This window comes from Leucoraja erinacea, chromosome 6 (genome assembly GCF_028641065.1).
Source record: "Leucoraja erinacea ecotype New England chromosome 6, Leri_hhj_1, whole genome shotgun sequence".
In the NCBI taxonomy this organism is placed as follows: domain Eukaryota; kingdom Metazoa; phylum Chordata; class Chondrichthyes; order Rajiformes; family Rajidae; genus Leucoraja; species Leucoraja erinaceus.
In genome coordinates, this window is record NC_073382.1 from 8,464,561 (window position 1) to 8,481,196 (window position 16,636).

The 16,636-nt window shown below is 41.3% G+C and overlaps 1 protein-coding gene across 6 annotated transcripts in view; it reads right to left on the reverse strand.

Moving 5' to 3' along the window:
• tsga10 (testis specific, 10) overlaps positions 1-16,636 on the reverse strand; it is a 94,929-nt gene that overhangs the window by 12,220 nt on the left and 66,073 nt on the right. For all 6 annotated transcript variants that reach the window (XM_055636561.1, XM_055636559.1, XM_055636562.1 and 3 more), the window contains 3 exons: positions 9,605-9,715; positions 2,434-2,619; positions 1,368-1,577 (listed from right to left, as the gene is read on the reverse strand). In XM_055636561.1, coding sequence (XP_055492536.1) covers positions 1,368-1,577; positions 2,434-2,619; positions 9,605-9,715 — 507 coding nt within the window. The remainder of the gene's footprint in view (positions 1-1,367; positions 1,578-2,433; positions 2,620-9,604; positions 9,716-16,636) is intronic.

The window sequence follows — 16,636 nt, forward strand, 5'->3', positions numbered from 1 at the left end:
TACTTTGATCCGTGCACAGCTTCATCAATGACGGAAAATTAATTGGGTGCTCGTTGCTAAAAAACGTTATGAAATTAATACTTAATGCACTATAGGTAAATAGCATTGTTGGCCTACTGGAGACATTGACCCGTCTTATGTAATTTTAGGTTAATGTGCTGCAAAAATGCTTCAAATCTGTATAATTATTGATCACGTGTTAATTTCTCCAATATGAACCCAAGCTCCAAAATTAGAGCTGATCTGTGAGCTTGTATTATTGAAAGCACTTAATATAAAAGTACTTTAATAGTGCAAGCAGTTGATGGAAATGGACTCCGTTCCTTGAGTGACCCAGTCATGGTCCTGAACCAACTCCTTTGTTTGGGTCAGCTATACATGCCCTTTGGGCTCTCTTCTCTCCAGTAATTCTCAGAGAGAGAAAAAAAGTAATAATGCCTTCTTGGTATCTGATGTAAATAGGGGAGTTTTTTAAACGACACAAGCTCCTTAACGTTTGGGGTGGGTAACTTAAAAAAATGAGGTGTGTAGAATAGTGTCCTCTCAAAGAGTGGTAAATCTTTGGAACTTTGTGCCGGAGTGTGGTGGAGGCCACATCACTAGATATATTTTAGGTGGAGATGGATAAATATTTGAAATATTGAGGACTTTGAGGACAGTTTCTGCAAAATTGACAGAAGACGTCAGCGATTTCAGCCATATATCGAATAGCAGGGGAGAGTTCATGGTCCTGGTGGCTTACTCCTGTGCTCCCATTTCCTTATGTTTATCAGCGAATCTGAAAGCAAGATAGGATTTGCAAATGTACAGCAAGTTCAATGCAGAAAATAAGAGGTGCTTTCCTTTGGCTATGTAAGAAACTTTCCCCTCTCCAACTCCCCCAATCACAAAATGCTATACCTTCCAATTTGTAGGTGTCTACATCCCATTTAACTGTAGGAAATGTCCTCAATTATTCATGAATGTAGCCTCCTGCCAGTTTAACCATCTCAGCCACCAGCTAGCTTATCCATTTGACCAGCAGGGAAATGGGCCTACTGAATGTTAGGGAGATCTTGTCATTAAAATGACCATTTACTACCTTTGCTGAGAGCTTCACTTTTCATTCTTCACCAGTAAAAAGTCTGATATTTTCAGGGAAGTTGGTGAGCTACTTCTTTAAAAGTAAGTCATCATCAATTCAGGTATTACATCAAACTAAAATAACTAGCAACTAATGAAAGCATTGAATCTGTTCCAGGCTTTGTAGGCAGCCTGAATAACATTGCAAGCTGCACTGAGGTATTATTCAGGCTGCATGAGAGCCACTCTTAAGAAATTTAAAGCGCAAATAAGAAATCATATGTATTTCCTTATACACGACATACCTGCTCCATCTCCTTGTTTTTGTTGGCAACCTGCCTCATCATCATCTCTTTGTTCGAGTCCAACTTAAGGCAAAGCTCTTGAGTGGATGAGAGGTCAGTGAGGGCTGCTGTCTTTTCACTCTGAATCAGCCTAAGTTCTTCTTCCAGCTTCATTATCAACTTATTGAGTGAGCAAACCTGGGCCTTGTAAGCGTTTCTTGCAGCCTCTTGCTACAGAGAAAATCATTTTTTACGTTTTTAAAGTATACTATACAATAAGAAATCTTAGTGAAGAAACATAGAAGGATATCATGCCCATACCAGCTGTACGAGCAATACAATTAGTTCAATAACCTTACAAATTATTTTCTTGCAATATCTATCCAGTTCCCTCGTGAACGATACAATTGAATCTGCCCCCGCTACCCCCCGGATAGTTCCAAAATACATGTCAGTTTTGATTATTTTGTCAACGATCTTCATTCTGTGATCTCTGGTTCCTGACTAGTCTCTATCTACTGTCTGCACCCTCATATTCATATCTCAGATTCCCTCCAAGTCTCCTTTGTACCAAGGAAAACAACCACAGCTTCTCCAATCTTTCCACCTAGCTATACCTTCCCATCCCTAGAAACATGTTGGCAAATCTCTTTTTTGTAGAATCTCTCAACCATTTACATCTTTCCTCAAGGGCGGCATTCAGAACTGGGCTAAACCAGAGTTTTAGAAATGTTCATCCCTTTCCAGCAGCCATCCTACATCTCTGTATACTGTATTACTGTATAAAATAGAAATGTTTAATGAAATTACATGAAAATACAGGATTGGCAAATGGATGAATGCAATTCCTCTATTCAGTTTCTGAAAAATGTGCTTATCATTTATCTTGAAATAAATTAACAATTGTAGATTCACACAAAAGCAATACAATGCTATCATTTTCATATTCGCAGGATGTGCCCCTACTTAAAAAACAAATTCATTCCCAAAAACCGGGGATTGACAGTGCTAGTATTAAAATATACAATTTGAATGTTTTTTCTATGTATGCTAATAAACCATGGAATATAAATTTGTAATTTCCTACCTCCTCAACTTCTTTTTCAAGTGAGCCAAGTTTTTCACACAGCCTGCGGTTGTCAGATTTAGCTGTAACAAGCTCCAGCTGAATGGAATTGAACTCTCCTTCTATTTGGCGTGCCTTCAGTTCCCAAGTCTCCGTTTGTACATTTGATCTACGAACTTGCTCCAGCAGATTAAAATTTTCATTTTCCTATTAAATATGTAAAAGACTCAAGGTCTTTTAAGAAAGTCAACCAGTAAGCACTAATGCTATAACCCTGACAGTATTTAACTGATCCATTTGTCAGAGAAAACATGCAAAATATCTCAAATGTGATAAAATTAAAAAGAAAGCACCAGTTTTGGATCTTCATTCGGCATTGAATTACCATCAAAACACTCACATGGATCACGAGTTCCTATAGCTGGCTACCAAGGAGTTTCTTAATCATGTTTAATCAACCAAAAAGGAATTAACTCAGCCATGTCAATATATAATGCTAACCAAATAAATTAGTACTCAAGACCTTGAAAGGTGAGACCACATCTGGTATTGTGTGCAGTTTTGGTCTCCTAATTTGAGGAAGGACATCCTTGCTATTGAGGCAGTGCAGCGTAGGTTTATGAGGTTAATCCCCGGGAAGGCGGGACTGTTTTATGTCGAAAGATTGGAAAGGCTGGGCTTGTATTCACTGGAATTTTGAAGGATGAGAGGCTATCATAGAAACGTATACAATTATGAAAGGACTGGACAAGCTAGATGCAGGAAAAATGTTCCTAATGTTGGGAGAGTACAGAACAGTACAGAGGGGCCACAATTAAGAATAGAGGGGAGGCCATTTAAAACTGAGATGAGAATTTATGGAATTCTCTGCCACAGAAGGCAGTGGAGGGCAATTCAATGGATGGATTTAAAAGAGAGTTAGATAGAACTCTTGGGGCTTGCAGAATCAAGGGGTATGAGGAGAAGGCAGGCACGGGTTACTGATTGTGGATGATCAGCCATGATCACAATGAATGGCAGTGCAGGCTCAAAGTGCCAAATGGCCTCCTCCTGCACCTGTTTTCTATGTTTCTAGTGTGCATCAGCCCTGCGCTTCAACATTAATAACAAGGACTGCTCATTTTGCAAAGTTCAATAAGTTCATGGTAAAGATTAGTCTTGTCAGGCTAATGACTATTTGTTTCTAATATCTATTTTTATCCCAAAATTCCTTCACCAATAAATTGAACAGAAAACAAATGACAACAGAATCCAGAAGAATCACACTTCTTTGCTAATTTCTTCCCCCAAATTATCTAATCCCAGTAAACAACACAGATACATTTGCATTGTATGTTACAACCAAAATACTGTATGTCACAAGCACTCTACGACCAGTGGAATATTTCTGAAATGTAATCACTTTTTGTAGATTGGTTCCTTTAATTACTAATGTAGTGCTTTATTATTATTACCTACTATCACACCATTCATATTATCGCAACCCGACGTGCTGTTAGTTATTACTGCTGCATGGTAGGAGTAACATGCTGTGGTGTGTTGTATACGTTACTCAATAAATACTGTTATACCAGATCCATGAGTATGTGTGATTTCTTCAACATGGTGTCAGACCTGGTCAACCCACTCCACGTTTAAGTATATCGGTTTTTATTTTATTTCCAGTGTTTCATTTCACCCGTTTTGTCCCTTTTCTCGTGTTGCTATGGCCAACTCATTTCGTAAACCTGATCCTCTGATTTTTGACTCAGACCTCGCTGAACATGTTGGCGGATTTTTGAGCGCGATTTCAACTTTTACATCTGTGCTGCTCATATCAACGTTCCACCAGACCCCCGTGCCTCTATATTTCTCAACATCACTGGCCCAGAAGCTATCGAACTAGCAGAGCGCTTCGTCTTTGCTCCTGCAGTTCAGGATCACAATAATCAGATCGTGGTACCTGCTGAAACTATAGAAGATCCCGATGTTCTGATCACCAAATTCAGACAGCTATGTGACCTTCGCACTAACTCCATACTAGAACGTACTAAATTTTTTGCTCGAAATCAGCTACAAGGTGAGCCTGTGAATACTTATATCGGCACTCTAAAACATATTGCTGCACGCTGCTGTTTTGTGAATTTGTGCGATGAACTCGACAGCGACAGACTGGTGGGTGGAATCCTCAGTGATAAAGTACGTGATGAATTACTCCGCGATACTGAACGAACCCTGGCCAGAGGTGAACATGCTTGTCGCAATGCTGAGCTCACCGACTCTCACACTAGATCAGGGTGGCCCAGACCACATTCCTCATACCGTGTTGATGCTAACGACACCTCCTACCGCAACCAGCGCTCCAAGACCCACACATCATCTCGACAATCTCAAAGATTTTTTGAAAAGTGTTCTAACTGTGGCAGATCGCACCCCGCTGCTCGTGAACTATCCCTTGCCTTTGGAAAATTATGACATTTTTGTAAAAGAAGAAACCATTTCATTAAATGCTGTCAAGCCCATGGGAATCATTAATTCCCAAGGCAGCCTGTGCACCTATTAAAACATTCTGATATCGAGTACCATGAGCTACCAGCACCTCCTCTGGTTACTCTCCCCGAGCCTAAAGATAACAGTCATAACATACACTCCCTGGTTGATTCCACTAACAAACACCTCGACCCTGAAGTTTCACTTCGTCAACAATACCATTACTGTTGCAAAGATCGACACGGGGCCAAATGTAACGTCATGTCATTATCCGATTTTACATGAGTCAAGAATGCCGAACATATTGTAAACACATAGGCCACTTTCTTAGCTTATGCGGGGAGGGGGGGGAGGGGGGGGAGGTGCACGCAATTGGAAAAGTTGAGATGAAATGTCACCTAGCGTTACAAGCTCACAGGCTGAACCTTTTTATTGTCCATGGGAAAGTTGCAACGCTGCTTGGCATTAACGCATGCCAGGACCTAGGACTGGTAACTTTCGGGCCTGCTGTCCATCAAATATCTCCTGCGAGGGCTCCACCCAGCAGATACTTTCCCAGTACAAGAAACTTTCTGACGATAAGCTTGGGGAGCTACCCATCAAATACAATATCATCACCGATGCAAATGTCTTACCTGTGGTACGAGCACCACACCGCATTCCACATGCTATGCATGACAGTGTACACAATGATCTCCAGCGGGTGGTGTCCCTGGGTGTCATTGCCACGGTTACCGACCCATCCGACTGGGTTTCCACCATGGTGGTCGCAACAAAGAAAAACAAAGAAGAAATCCAAATTTGTATCAACCCCAGAGATCTGAACACAGCGATCAAACGCCCGCATTACCCGATGCGTACGGTGGAGGAAGTTGCTGCTCAGCTAGCAGTGCCTCTGTGATTTCTGTTCTGGATGCCAAAAGCTCATTCTGGCAGATTCCGCTGGACCCCAACTCGTCCAATCTCACCACGTTCGGCACCCTCTTTGGCCTGCGGATGCCCTTTGGCATCAACTATGCAAGCAAAGTATTCCAGTGTACAATGGAACGATTATTTGCGGGGTATCCTTATGCTATCATTGTCGACATCATCCTCGTTGCTGGACGTGACATGGCTGAACATGATGCTAACTTCAAAAAGTGCTGGACCGTGCAAAAGACATCCACCTCAAGCTCAACCCTCTGAAGTGAAGATTCCTCCTCGAGAAGGTCCAGTATGTCGGACACGTATTCACCAGTGACGGCCTCAGACCCGACTCCTCCAAGACCATTGCCATCAACAAGATGCCAGTTCCCACTGAAGTGACAAGCTTGCAGAGATTCTTAGGAATGGTAAACTACTTGGGGAAATTCATTCCCAAACTCAGCGAAATATCTGCCCCCCTGTGACATCTGACTCACAAAGACACTGCATGGTCTTAGTGCCCACAACACCAGAGGGCGTTCAAAATCCTTAAATTACAATTGTCCAGTGCTCCTACCCTTGTTATTTCGATTTAAACCTACTGGTGCCTCCCAATATGGACTTGGAGCTGCTTGCCTACAGAATTCCATCCAGGGAGACTGCAGACCCATTGCTTACGCCTCCTGTACCTTTTCTGAGACAGAACAGTGAAAAGGAATTATTAGCCGTGGTTTTTGCCTGCACGAAATTCAAGGACTTTATTGTTAGGAAGTCCGTAGTTGTTGAGACAGACCACCAACCTCTGGTCACTATTTTACCTTAGTCTACAAAAGGGGCAAGCACATGCATCTGGTTGAAATGCTATCAACAGCCCCACGAACAACAGCCGTCTGAAAATGACCAGTTGGTGATGGTGTCGTACGTACTTACCTACAGAATGCCTAAGTGGCCTGGCAGAACAAATCGCTGCAGAAACAACTTTACAGCTACTGGCCTCAGTCATCCAGCATGGCTGGCTGGATAAACAATAGCGCGTACCACTTCCTATTCGCCCATACTACCTGGTCCACGACGAACGGGTGCTGCAGAATGGTGTTGTAATCATGGGTCACAAAGCTGTCATCCCAACTGCCCTACGGGACAAATATTTTGATGCCGTCCACAGGGGTCACCCTGGCGTGGAAGCAAACATACTCCGAACAAAGAGCATGTTTTTCTGGCCCGGAATGACCAAATCCGTGTGTGAGAAAGTTGAAGCCTGTGCTAACTGCAACAGCCTGATGCCACACCAACTCTCACACCCTGTTCCTCCTCTGCCTTGGTCCACGCTTGCTACTGACATATTCGAGTGGCGTGGCAAACAGTACCTGGTTCTCGTTGACTCGTATTCGGGCTGGTTCGAAATCGACCTGCTCCAAAGCCCAAAGTCCGCTGCGGTAATCCAAAAGTTGGCGCGCCGTTTCACCGTACACGATGCCCCCGCACGCCTCTTGTCAGATAACGGCAGTCAGTTCACCAGCCAGTGTTTTAAAAACTTTGCTCAACGATGGGATTTTCACCATGTCACCAGCAGTCCAGTATTCCCACAATCAAACGGACCTGCAGAACAGGCTGTCCGTAGCGCCAAGCAACTGATGGAACGCTCACACCTTGCTAAATCTGATATCTACCTGGACCTGCTCAACCTGAGAAACATTGCCCGTGACCCAATAATGATGAATGAATGAATACATTTATTGTCATTGCACAATACTGTGCAACAAAATTCCATTGCATCTCCTCCGGAATTTCGTTGCACAGTATTGTGCAATTGTACTGGGGTTTCCTGCCCAACGCCTGATATCCCGACAGATCCGTGCTGCACTGCCTGTAACCCAACAACTGCTGCAGCCACAGGTTTGTTCACCACTTGCTGTCCCGAAACAACTGCAACTGAAACGCCATACCCTAAAGCAATATTTCGATGTCCAGCAAACCACGTACACCTCTCTCCAGTGGCCAAGTCGTTCGCCTTCAAACCAACAAGGGCTATGGCCGTTTGGGTTTCATCCACAGTCCCGCAAAAGAGCCGCACGCGTACCTGGTGAGTGTAGACGGAGGAATCTACAGACGCAACCATCAACAGCTCCTTCCTGTGAAGTGACCACGTCCTGTTGTCTCGTATCCTGATGCTCCGCATCCGATCTACCCATCTACTGACGGACTTTATCTTCCCTCACGACCTGCAGCTGCAGACCCACCCTTGGTTGTGTCTCCAGCTCCTTCACCACCACGCTCGCCTGCCTCGCCATATTTGTCACCCGGGTCCCCAGTGCTCCCAGCCGCATGGGACCCCGGCATTCTCGCCGGTGAAGGGAGGCGATGTGGATCTGTACCGTATGTGCACAAACGGGTTTGTAGGCCGCCCCTTAGATAAGGGGACTTTGTTTGAAGCATCTGAATCTCCTTGTATGCGCTATTAGCGTTTTGGTTACATTATTAATCAGTCAGCACCTAGTAACGTGCTTATACATATATACCACTTTATTGTAGATGTGTTTCACTTTTATTCTTACAATGTAGATTGGTTACTTTACTTACTAACCAATGTAGTGCTTTATTATTACTTCGCCTACTACCACACCATTCATATTATTGCAACCCGACATGTGCTGTTATATAGTCCTGCTGCATGGTAGGAGTAACATGTTGTAGTGTGTTGTATACATTACTCAATAAATACTGTTATACCAGATCAGTCAGTATGTGTGATTTACTTTTATAGCAGAAATGTTTTTCTGCACACCGAGGTATTGTTAATGAAGAGGTGTTATAGCTTCCCACAGCTTCAAATTAAAATTATTTCATTGGACAACTAGATCTAGGTATGAACCATCCTGCTTGAGAATCCTGGCCTGACGCACTGATCCACATAAGACCAAATTAATCGCAGTGTACAGCTCCTGAGTGTTGGTTATGGCCTTCGAAAAACAAATGCCTCCCCAAGCTCAGTTGTATGCTGCAAAGTCTATTTGCTTTGAAATTACTGCTGCTGCACCTCCAGCTTCTGGCTCCAAACACTCCTCAAATCAAATGAGATTAGCAATAATGTCATCAAAAGCTTGTTCAGGTGTTTAGGCAGCTGAACTTTAAAATGGCAGCCTTGAGTTCCGAATAAACCCTTTAAATACTACTGCAGTAATTCTGACAGGCAGAATGTGCCAGGATTCACACTAGCTCCCAGCAGATCAATCCTCGTCTCCCCTGCAAATTATTCTTCCATATCCCCACCCATGCCCCCTTTTGATTCATTTGTCACCTGTTTATGGGGAGTAAGTAACAATCAATTAACATACCGGCACATCTTTGAAAAGTGCAAGGGAACTGGTGCACCCAGGGTAAACCCATGCTGCAACGAGAATGTGCAAACTCTGCACAGACAGCACCGGAGATCCAGATTGAATCCAGGTCACTGGAGCTGTGAGGCAGCAGCACTATCTGCACCACCACTCTGCAACAGCATTTTAACGCTCATTGATTTTGTTCCATGGTATTCAATTACAGTTTTCGAAACTCCTACCAGTTTGTTCCTCCAATTTCAAAGAATGTTGTTGTTAAAACGACAAAAGGCAGGAATATATGGGGAACATGGGTGGAAGTAGACTACCAATGAAAATTACATTTACTGTCTGCCCTGTACCTTCCAGTGAGCAGGATTAAGTTCAGGCATTAACAGAAGCACACTTACAACTCAAAAATGCAGGTGGATCAACGGCCGTGCATGATGAGCAACCAGATGAGACTTACTTTGTTGCTGACTTGGCTTCTCTAAAATACTGACCTTACCACTAAGCATATTCTCCACCTTGGAGATCTCAGTAATATAATCCTGGATTTTGAGTTTCAAATCTTTATTCTCTTGTATAGATTCTTCCAGTTTCCGGTTTGCTGCCTGTAACAAACAAGTCCATACAACTGAAATATGCCAAACCTACAATTTTTCAGGATTTAGTGCAATTTTCCTTAAATGGAACATTTTATGTTTAACAATGTAAATTTCAACCGCTATGGCTATAACTTATTAAAATACCAAGTGATAACCTGGAGGACCAGTGTAGGTATGTAAACATGAGTTCTATAGGTTGCAAGCACGTGGTCTTTGGAGACTTTACAGAGGGGCAAATAAAAACGCAGACCCAGACTTTCTGCAACTGAATATGTCTGCAGATCTGAGATAATAAGATGGATAACTTCTCAGTGGAACTTCTCATTTTTCTTCTTGGGAGTGGCCTTTGTTAGGCTCGAGTATGCCTGCCTAACTGTGGGTTGGTGCATCTACAGTTGTTCAGAAGCAAATGAGATTTAATGCAGATGAGAAAAATATAACTCTTCATAGTATCTGGATTTGACCAGTTGGAAAGCTGGACATCAGCTGGCATTAACCATTCAAAGCTCACAAACAGGACCTGAAAAAGCAATGTGAAAAGAGGAAACTAACTAAGATTTGCTTGGACCCATGGCTAAAATTTTAAATAAGAACCACAAGCCTAACCTTTCCAGATTTAATGAAATATGGCTAAGATCGAAGAAAAAATATAAATGCAGGCCCAATTATGCATAAATCCAAGATCAGCAACTCACAGTAAATGACTGCAGAGCTGATTTGGCTTCTTCGGCCTAAATACCATTTATTTACATAATTGCATGCAAAAATGCTGCACCAATGTGTATTTCAAAAGTTAGCCTGAAAATCCAATGGAAATCTGAAACAAAAACAGAAAATGCTAGAAACAAGCATTGGTTGCATTGCAGGGGGAGATACACAGGTTAATGTTTCAGTTGGAAGACCATTCGTCCAATGCATTTTTTCCTTTTGTTTCAGATGCTAGTCTTCTGGGCAAATCGGCATCTCTGACAGTAAGTTTAAACATCGGTCTTGAAGGCCATTAGGCCCTTCAGCGTGTTCCACCACAATTACATCATAGGTGATCTGCAGCCTAACTCAAATTCCTCCCATCTTTGCTTGATATCTTTTGATATCTAACAAAGATTGATTCACTTTAATTGCATCATCTTATGTGCCAGTATAAACCTGTGGATGACTTATTATCACTCACATTTCTAGTAACTATGAAAGAAGTGACAGAAAACTGAGATAAACAGTAAGTCCTTAAATGCCTACTCAACTTCAGTACCCATTTTTGTTTATTAATATCACAAAAAGTAATCAGTCTCACTCTGGTAACTTTCAAATGACCTAAGGCCAGTCTTCTTAGAATTAATTCACAATTACATCACATCTTAAATAAATTAGCTTTCCTTATTTCATTCTCAAATGACTGGCTCCATTTAAGATTATTTTCCATTGCTCTGGCTTACTTTACCAAAAAATAATTATTCCTCTGTATCTACTTAATCATTTACAAAATTTGACAATTAGATCATCACTGAGCCTTCTAAGCTCATTCATACGCTGAGTTAATGTAACCCGAGATCATAATTTAAGCCCTTCAGCTCTGGTACTGCACTATATATATCTTGCTTTGTACCTGTGCAGTAGCTTTGTGATTTATCTTTTTCACTTTCTCATTTCTTTACATTAAAATAATATTTTGATTCACTATTCTCAAACCTCACCACAAAGAACTACAATTAAAATGCTTCTTCCCATTTACTTAACTTGTACGTTTCCCGATAACATTTCTTCACAAGTACACACTTTACTTCACCTCCTGATTTAGTGTCATCTACAAATATTGGAAACACGAGGCCTGAACCTTTGACACAATTCATTGTTATACGCGATGAAAACAATGGGGAACATTCTCCTTTATCTTTACACTTTGTAACTTAGTACTTCACATCAAAAAGATTATCTCTAATTTCATTCTAACTTTACTAGTAATATCAAGTCATACACTATGAAATGGATTCTGAAAGTCGACGCAGACACTATCCGCTATGTTGGTGGCTGCATCAAACATTAATCATATGTAAAGGTATACTTCACAAATTGATATTGGCTCAGCATTATATTATGATTTTCACCAAATTTGATTCTGTAAGTCGAAAATTCTGATTCTGTAAATTGAAAATGAGCTTATTCATGGTAAGAAACGTTAAAAACTAACGTTTCTTACCATGAATAAGCTAATTTTCAATTCTTAAATTGGCTATACGATTTTTGTAATGGTTTAAAATATTAAATAAGCAATATTTTATGTAATTTGCTATGCTCCTGATTACTACAAACACTTTTTTACTCCAGTTATCACATTGCTAAATTTTCATAACGGTGATTTCATGGTGCATTTAATATGTAAAAATATCCCAAAGCTATTTAGAGAAGTAGATTCAAATAGCCAAAGGATGCGATAGTTGGAGAGGTGACGGAATGGTAGATAAATGGAGGTGCAGCTTCAGACTGAAGAAGTGTCTTGACCCGAAGCATCACCTAGCCATATTTTCCAGAGGTGTTGCCTGACCTGCTGAGTTACTCCAATACTTTTTTTAAATTATTAATTTAAAATAATAGTTTTATCTTTAGCTAGTTAAGTTGCAACAGGACATCCACTTTAATATTTTTTTCAGTTTGAACCCTGTCAGAGCTGCCCTTTACCAGAACATAGAATTATACTAATAGTGTCAGTCACACAGCATAGAAACAGGTCCTTCACCCCAACTTGTCCATGTTAATCAAGATGCCCATCTGTTGCGAGTTGCTAGTTTCATTTGCTCGTATTTGGCCCATTTCTCTCGAAATCTTCCCCTAAGAGAGTGGTGAATCTGTGGAATTCTCTGCCACAGAAGGTAGTTGAAGCCAGTTCATTGGCTATATTTAAGAGGGAGTTAGATGTGGCCCTTGTGGCTAAAGGGATCAGGGGGTATGGAGAGAAGGCAGGTATGGGATACTGAGTTGGATGATCAGCAATTATCATATTGAACGGCGGTGCAGGCTCGAAGAGCCGAATGGCCTACTCCTGCACCTATTTTCTATCTTTCTATGTTTATTCACGTCCTGGTCCAAGTATCTTTCAAAAGTTGTTAGTGTACTTGCCTCAGCCAATTCATCTGGCAGCTCCTTCCAATGTGCAAATGTCCTTTGGGTTCTGATTTTTCCCTCTCACTTTAAAGCTGTGCCCTTAAGTTCCCGATTCCCCTTTTCCCCAGTCTCGGGAAAAAGACTGTGTGTATTCAACATATGTGTGCCCCTCATCATGTTATAGAAACTGACAAAGAAACATAGAAAATAGGTGCAGGAGTAGGCCCTTCAGCCCTTCGAACCAGCACCACCATTCAATTTGATCATGGCCGATCATCCAAAATCAGTATCCTGTTCTGGCTTGTTCACCATATCCCTTGATTCCTTTAACCCTAAGAGCTAAATTTAACTCTCTTTAAAACATCCAGTAAAATGACCTCCACTGCCTTCTGTGAGAATTCCACAGATTCACAACTCTCTGGGTTAAAAGGTTTTTCCTCATCTCAGTCCTAAATGGCCTATCACTTATTCTTAAACTGTGACCCCTGGTTCTGGACTCCCCCAACATCGGGAACGTTTTTCCTGCATCTACCCTGTCCTATTCTCTAAGAATTTTATGTTTCTATAAGACCCCTCTAAATTCCAGCGAATACAAGTCCAGTCGACCAATATTTTCATCATACGTAAATCAGGCCATCCCGGGAATTAACCTGCTGAACCTTCGCTGCACTCCCTCAATAACAATAATGTCCTTCCTCAAACTAGGAGACCAAATTTGCACACTATACTCGAGGTGTGATCTCACCAGGGCCCTGTACAACTGCAGTAGGACCTCCTTGCTCCCAAATTCAAATCCTCTCGAAATTGTCAAGTTCTAAATTTCTCCCAGTCCTCTGGTTTACCGCTTCTTCTGGGCAATTTATATGTCTCTTCCTTGGCTTTAACACTGTCCTTGACTTCCCCCGTCAGCCACGGTTGAGCCTCCTTCCCAGTTTAATTTTTTTGCCAGATAAATATGCCTCTATAAGATCATCTCTCAGTCTCCTACACACCAAGAAATGAAGACCCAGCCTGCCCAACCTCTCCTTATAACTCAGTCCCTTGAACCCTGGCAACATCCTCACAAATCTTTTCTGCTTTTCCACCTTAATAGCATCTTTCCTAATGTAGGGTGACCATAACTGGACACAATACTCCAATTTTTGCCCCAATGTCCTGTGCACATACATTATAACATTCCTTATTTCAAACTAACTGACAAATAGTACACAGAAGCTACTAATTGATTTAGAATAAATTAATGATTGTATTGTTGTTTCTTCATAATGGCTTCTGCAACATTGAAAAGCTCACCTCTATTTTGGACTCCCAGCAATGTTTGGGCCATTGGTGAAGAATGGACAAATGTTATGGATGTCAGTGAGTTTGTTGGATCTCGTGTACTCTTTCCACCTATCTGTTCTTTATGCCCCTGTCCTACTTAGGAAACCTGAACGGAAACCTCTGGAGACTTTGTGCCCCGCCCAAGGTTTCCGTGTGGTTCCCGGAGGTTTTTGTCAGTCTCCCTACCTGCTTCCACTACCTGCAACCTCCGGCAACCACCTGCAACCTCCGGGAACCGCACGGAAACCTTGGGTGGGGCGCAAAGTTTCCAGAGGTTTCCGTTCAGGTTTCCTAAGTGGGACAGGGGCATAAAGTTGTGAGTTTCCTACTGGAACTTTGCAATATGGTGGGACTTTCAATCTTACTTTTGAGGTTAGTTAACAGATGAATTTTAGGATCATTCTTGTCAGTCTAGTCCTGGTTCTTCTTGGAACAGAGACAGAGTATCTTCTGAGATGCCAATTATAGTAGATTTCATGGCAGTCCACCTGCTGACCTGCTGTGCACAATTTGGCTCTTGTTTACTGAGAGTCAGCATGTGGTTTGTGAGGTGCTTTCTACCAAGAGCTATCTTCATGAGGTTCTGGAGCGTTTGTAGCAACACTAGAAAGTAAAATGGCCACTCCTAGTTGGCAATATTCACTTGTTAATGCCACAGCCAATACTTTTTAGAAGTTAAATGAGTAATTAGAATTTAATATTATAAGCTAAAGACTGGGAATATTTCCCGAGTGCCCAATTTACTTCCTCAGGGAGAGTTTGTTTCAAAATGCAAGGAAAGGCAAAATGCTGTTAGTGATCTGAATAATTTAAAACCATAATAATAATGTCACATTAAAGTAAAGTGATTATATTCTTTGAAGTTTGATCATTTTTAATGCTATTGAAATTATCCCTCGGGTATTGTTCCTTAACACGCAACCAAGACCTTCGAAAGGAATTAAAATATCAGATGGATTATTTAATAGGATGCAAGATCCTGAGATTTCTGTGCATGATGTGAAAAGTAAACCAGTAATAGTGGAGAGGCAAAACAATTAGCGGCACAATTTGGTTCCATGCTCCCTCATGGTTCTCATGCTGAAGTCACGCCATTATGTTGTATTCTGTTGTTACATTGTACAAGTTTAAGATAGGTACAATAAAACTTCAATACAGTTTTATTCATTCAAATACAGAGTTACGATTCCAAATTTACTTGGAGTATTGGGTGCAGTTCCTGTTGTCTCATTACAGGAAAAACATGGAGGCTTTGGAGAGGGTGCAAAGAGGTTTACCAGAATGCTGCCTGGATTAGAGGATTTCAGCTACAGGGAGAGTTTGGATAGACTTGGATTGCTTTCTCTGGAACATCAGAGACTGAGGGGAGACTTGATAGAAGCATATAAAATTATGAGAGGTATTATAATAGGGTAGAGAGAACTTTTTTTCCCAGGGCGGAAATATCCAACACTAGAGGGCATACCTATAAGGCGAGAGGGGGAAAGTTTAATGGAGATATGCGGGAAACGTTTTTTTTACGCAGGGAATGGTTGGGGTCTGGAATGCAATGACAAGGGTGGTGGTGGAGGCAGATATACGATAATGGTATTTAAGTGGCTATTAGATAGCACATGGAAGTGCAGGGAATAGAAGGATGGATGATGTACAGGCAGATGAGATCAGTTTAACTATGCATCATGTACAAACATTATAGGCCAAAGGCCCATTTCTGTGCTGTACTGTTATATGTTCTATGTAAAATTTATAAACTGGAAAGAAACTCATTTATACAGTATTGATTTGATTACATAATTGTGCAATGAAATTACACGATGGAGCTGAGATCCGGGTGGTTAATAATTTCCCTATTATACATTGCATTTTGTACATGCCAAATTCATAATATGCACACTTGTCAAACAAAGCTTTCCACTTCTGGTGCAGAGCATGATGACCTCAACCCCATAGCTCCCAGCTCTACTCTCTCTGGCTAGGCACAACCAGATAAGTAGAAACAAGAAACTGCAGATGCTGGTTTACCAAAGAAAGATACAAAATGCTGGAGTAACAGCGGGTCTGTTGAGAAAATGGATAGGTGACGTTTCGGGTTGGGACTCTCTTCAATCTGAAATGAATCTGATTGAAGAGAAATCCCGACCCAAAAATATCACCTACATATCTTCTCAAGAGATGCTACCTGACCTGCTGATACTTATAACCAAATAAGTGCTCAGGAACTTCCCCATTCTTGCATACGCTAGGGAGTTCTCCATTTTACTATGTGCATTTTCGACCCTTGCTATGCATATCATTCTTGTCTTCTTACTACCAATGGATTGGACATGATTTACAGAAGGCCCCTAATCCTGGAATTGTTGAGTGCCTCTTTCTATCAGACCAACAACCCTGTTTAAGTTACGTTGCATTAAACATATTTTGGTATAAAATATTCACAAGATATCATTTAGAATATTTATATATGTATGTAGAAAAAAACAAATTAAATGTGGCCAACAAAGAAAATCG